Source organism: Nicotiana attenuata, chromosome 11 (assembly GCF_001879085.1).
Source record: "Nicotiana attenuata strain UT chromosome 11, NIATTr2, whole genome shotgun sequence".
Taxonomy (NCBI): Eukaryota; Viridiplantae; Streptophyta; class Magnoliopsida; order Solanales; family Solanaceae; genus Nicotiana; species Nicotiana attenuata.
In genome coordinates this window covers 10,979,557-10,985,234 of record NC_031999.1, presented here as the reverse complement: position 1 = coordinate 10,985,234, position 5,678 = coordinate 10,979,557, and the positions used below count along the sequence as shown (strand labels likewise).

At 31.5% G+C, this 5,678-nt stretch overlaps 1 protein-coding gene across 1 annotated transcript in view; it reads right to left on the bottom strand.

Annotated features, from left to right (window-relative positions):
• LOC109234120 overlaps nucleotides 1–451 on the bottom strand; it is a 5,635-nt gene extending 5,184 nt beyond the window's left edge. The window contains exon 1 of the mRNA XM_019399972.1: nucleotides 220–451. Coding sequence (XP_019255517.1) covers nucleotides 220–267 — 48 coding nt within the window. The 5' untranslated portion in view covers nucleotides 268–451. The remainder of the gene's footprint in view (nucleotides 1–219) is intronic.

Sequence of the window (5,678 nt, the reverse complement as noted above, 5' to 3'; positions counted from 1 at the left end):
CCCCACAAAAAAAAACAAATTTGATCTGTAAAAACAAAACTCAATACCTGCAACCACTATGTCTATAATTTTAACTTTCAAAATAAAGCTGTATCAATTCATACTACTATTACATATACTACGCTGCAGCTAAACCAGCACCCGTTAATGAAATTCTGGATCCGACTCTAACAATATCTAATTTAAGGAGAAATTCGAATAATAAAAACGTAAAATTACCTGATAAACAAATGGTTGAAACGGCGTCGAGAAGAACGGGGCAGCCATTGATATGTGGAATAATACAGATTTCGAAAAGCACGAATTACTTAGAAAAATTCAAGCTTAGGGGTTTTCAGATCGCCGGAAGATCAATTTTCCGATTCTTTTTTTTCTTTTTTTTTTTCTTCTTCTTTTTCTCTTTTTTGGTATTATTTACCAGGGTTTTTTATTGGTTTTGATCAAACTAGAATATGTGTATTAATGAGGTTACATATTAAAACATTTAATTCCATAATTACCCTTATTTTCATTTGATTTAGTATACATCTTCTGGCTCGCTGCATAAACAGTAGTGGTAGTTTAGTCAATTCAGGACTTAAAAGTTTAATTTATGAATTATTTTTGTAGTTGTATTAATTACAGTATGTTATTTTTGCTGTTCGGTTAGTTGTAAGGATTGCACGTCATAGCCCAATGACATGGCAGTTTTTTATTGGTTAACGAATCCACGTTGACTTGGTCTCTCTTGTCCACCCTGTCAATAGTTGACTGCTGCTGCCAGGCTAATCGAAATTAGAAAGCACTTGATGGAGTTTTACACCCAAAGTTTTGTGTTATACCCGCTCCTCTCTCATGATTCTCTTGTGCACTGGATGAGATTTTGACTACTTAACCCTTGTAACAATAAATTTTTATACCAAGAAAAATAAATAATCAAGACTGAAAATTGCGTAACAAATATAGTACTCTCTCCGTTTCAATTTCGATGAGGTAGTTTGACTCGGCATGGAGTTTAAGTAGGTGTTTGGACATAAGAATTGTAAAATTCCAAAACATGGTGAAAATTTTTTTCAAGTGAAAATGATATTTGAAATTTGGAGTTGTGTTTGGACATAAATTTCAGTTTGGGTTGTTTTTGAAGTTTTGTGAGTAATTTGAGCGAAAATTTTGAAAAACAGCTTTTTGGAGTTTTTTAAATTTTCGAAAATTTTTAAAATGCATCTTCAAGTGAAAATTGGAAATTTTATGAACAAATGCTGATTTCTAAAAAAGGTGAAATTTTTTTGGAAAAAAGGAAAAAAAAAACTTATGTCCAAACGAGCTCTAAGAAAAAAGAAGAATACTTTTAAAACTTGTGGTCTTAAAAGTTTAAGGGGTAAAAACTTTGTGGGGTCATGACATTTGTGTGGTTATAAAAGCTTTTTTATTAAGGGTAAAATGAAGAGTTTAAAGTTGAATTATTTCTAAATTTAGAAATGTGTCATTTATTTTGGATCAGACAAAAAAGGAAAGTATCTCAGCTATTTTAAAACGGATGGAGTATTTGATTTCAATAAATAAAAGTGTTACAATCTCTATAGTATTCTTCTTCAAGAATGTAAACCATTTTGTTGAACTTAATTTTGATTCAAGGGCTTGTAAAGCATGACCTTGAATCTGCTTCTTGAACTTGGATTTAGATTTGATTAAGTAATTTGATCTTAAACACCTTGGTATTTGATTTGTCTTCGTTTTTAATCTTGAACTTGAACTTGTAGCTTAAGTGAGTGCTTGAATTTGTAGCTTGTAGAGAAATTTGCAGTGTTTGATCCACGAGCTCTCTGCTGGCTTCTTGTTATCACTTCTGGTATCTTCTAACTTCATGAAGACCTCTATTTATAGTTATAGGGAGTGGTGTGGCTCTGCGATTTGATTGGTCTGTTTGAACCAACCAATATCATCTAGACACTTGATACAACTCTATTGGTTGTTGATTTGACTTAGTATGCCACCCTTTCTTGACACATGACATGCTTTCATTGGCTCATTTATTTGGCATGGATTGCCACGTCACTTGACACGTATCATGATGTTATTAGCTCGTTCTTTTGACTTGGATTGCCACATCACTTGACACGTGGCATGAGCTTGGCCTTTAAGATGCGCTAATAGCCATTTTGGATCTTGGGCTAATGAAGTGGGATTATATTTTAATTTGTAGTCCAATCAAATAGACCGGCCCAACACATATATATAGGATTTAAATAAGAAAATTTTTCATAAAGCACTATCTTTTAGTAGTAATTAGCCATCTATAGATATCATTTGCTATATTACGGATTATAGATACCTTTTATGTGGTTATAAGATGTATTTGGTATATTTAAGCTATTGTATTTATGAATACAGTAGCAAAAATAGGCGTGAATCAAGGAAGTCCAGCTAATCAGTTGTTGTATTCGAGTGTATTCGACTGTATTCATGGAGTGAAACATGGGATTACAGCTGGACAGATTATTGTATTCGATTGTATTCACGGCGTGAAATAGGGGATTACAATGTTTTAAAATGGAAAGCGAATCAATTAACATAATAGATTCCTAATATAACTCAACAAACTCAATTATAACACACAAATTTTTTATTTTCAGCTATAAAAAAGATTCTCAACCGAAAAATATCCCAAAAACAAAGCAATCTTCAGAGAAATTATATAATACATCTGAATACATAAATTATATTAATTAAAAAAGATATATGAATACATCCATGGCATATAGCGAGACAGTGAATACAATGAAATACATAGAATACAGCGGGACACATTGACATACAATGAGAAAAAAAGACAGTGAATACAATGAAATACATGGAATACAACGAGATACATTGAATTACAATGAAAAAAAGACAATGAACACAATGAAATACATAAAAATACAGCGTGATACGTTGAACATACATTGAAACATATTAACAGAAAATTAAAGCAAGTTGCTCAGCCCCAAAATCTGTCGTCTTTTTTCAAGAACAAACCCTAATTTTCGGTGAACCCGCCGTCGAGCAAAAATCCTGAATCTCAGTGTTCCCACGCATCATGTACATTGCTTCTGCCACATGTTTGAACCAACGATAACCATAAACCATTTTTTGAATGATTTCTTGACTTTTCCTTCCATGGAATATATCTTATATTTGGCCACCCTCTTATTTCCTTTTAAGCTCCGGCGTTGAATACCATGGCCGATTCTCTGGTAATTGATAGTTACTGGATTTTGAGGTTTGGTATTTGTGAGAAGGCATCATATCCGTCAACGTTGTCGTCGCCACGAGAAGTGGTAGTCGGTCCATGAATCTGGTATTATTTGGAAGAGAGAATGACGTGTATCAAATTAGAGAGAGAAATAAAATAGTGTAACTGAATAGCGTATTTAGTGGCTTAGGGGTAGGAGGTACCAAAGTTAAATATTTTGCTATAAACAGTAAAAGGTATCTATAGAATATAACTTTTTTAAATGGTATTTATTTAAAATAAATAAGGTGTTAACCTTTGCTATAGGAGGTAAAACTTCCTTTAAATAACTAGCCCAATTTACTAGCCACAATATTTGTTTGAATTAATATCTTTAATTTAATATAGTCCAAATTATTTTATGAATTAAATCCGATAAAATTTAAATGCTTACAATGCCCCCTACTTCAAGGCCGTCAGAGTTTACACTTGTGAAAGCTCTCAAGATTAGGCTTGAAGTATAAGTGATGCCCATAATTTTTTTTTATTAAAAATAAAATAAAATAGAATACTAATCTAAATTCTAAAGGGAATTTGTCAATTTAGCTGCTAACCCCACCTATTGATGTTTCCCTTGTCATTTGCTAGTAGCTTGTTGGTTCATATTTTAGCGTTAAAATAATAATGCTTATTGTTTGAATTCACATATTGGAGTCAATCAACAAATATGTCATTATTTTATGGGAAAATTTCACATAAGAACAATTGGGATTCCTACTTTTCAATTTTATAACCCATATTTCAATTTACAATCAATTAGTCCAAAAATAATAGGCTAAGACTCAATATCCAACTCCAATAAATTCTCGAAATTACTAATTAATTTTAAAAAAAAAAATTGTTCAAGATTTTAAGTTAATTTTTGAATCAGTAACTGTAACTAAAATATTAGTTTAACAAACCAAATCCATTTGAATGGTAAAAATTAAATTTTTAACAAGCTTAAATATGTGGGTTTAGATTCCGCATTTGATTTTGTGAGAAATTTAGAGTGGGTGTTATTTTGAATTGTTAGAAATAGCATAAGGAGGTTGCATATAAAATTTGAAGTCATTTAATGGAGATTTGGACTGGTTTTGAACAAGAATTGCAACTGAAAATTGTGGAAGAAGTTCGTCTACAAACGCTTGTATAAAGGTGTATAAAAGTGTATAATAGTGTATAAGATGTGGTTATACACTCATATACACTTTTATACAAGATTATACATAATTATACAAAAAAACTGACTTCGTCTTCTTCCTTACGTCTTTTCTGAAATTTAACTCAAATCTTGCTCAATCCAAACAACTAACAAACAACTAACAAACTCAAAAAATCCCATTTTTGAAAGCAAAGCTTTGAATAGCCTTTAATGGTGGACGTCTACTCTTCAATTTTCTTACATTGCAACTAGGTGACACAAGCGGAGAAGTAGTAATGGCGGACAACCCTTGAAGCATATGTAGAAGACGTGATAAGAAAATAGAGTGAAAGCAACGGTTGTGAGAACACAAAATTTAACTCCATAGCTTTTAGAAGCTATGGTTGGAAGAACACAAATTTTGAATTTGCTAGTGCTTTCAAAATATGTACAATATAGGCTAGGTTGGGTAAAACTTAAAAACATGGGCTATTTTTTGTTATGGTGTGATGTCAAGTGTATTTTCTTGTAATTCTTTCTTGTTTTATCCCCATGTAAAGTCACCGCACGCTTCACCTTTATAAGGATTTTACAGTCTCCTAGTCCTTCGTGGTTCGGTGAGTACGTGGCTTAATAAGGAGAATTGATATTTGAATTTTGATCACCTTTTTGTTGAGAACAGATAACTCATGTTATCACCTGCTATCTTTTAGAAATATGATCAAATCCAATCTCTTGAGAAAACCATAGCTACTGCACATGCAAATAGACCAGAAGAGCTCATTCACGCAGTCTCGTACGCATGATTTTTAATAAGTGGTGTCACACTTAAAAATGTACAAGTAAACAAAGCACTACTAAAACAACATATAAAAAGAGAACACAATTCGAATCATGTTTAATAAAACAAAATTCAAATATATTACGACAATTCTTTTTAATGAATTTTGTTTTTTGAAAAGTATTCAAATAGCCTCATTAGAGATAATACTAAATACTAGTGTTCTATATAAAGTATCTAATATACACTAAAAGTACCAATTTTATTGGCTATAAAGGAGATGGAAGGATAAAGAAAAAAAAATAGTACAACAACTAACCATTAACAAATAATTTAGTGTCACAAGAATGTAGAAAAGTATGTTGAGTGAATCACCAAAAGTTATCTTAGGTTTAGAGGTCAACAGTTCGACCTATACTAGAAAATAAGGCGCTCGACCAATTTAGCTACACAATTATTTGTTTCAAATGGTGTCACTTTGAAGTTTTTTAAGCGTATTTTGTTTCTGTATTTTAATTATA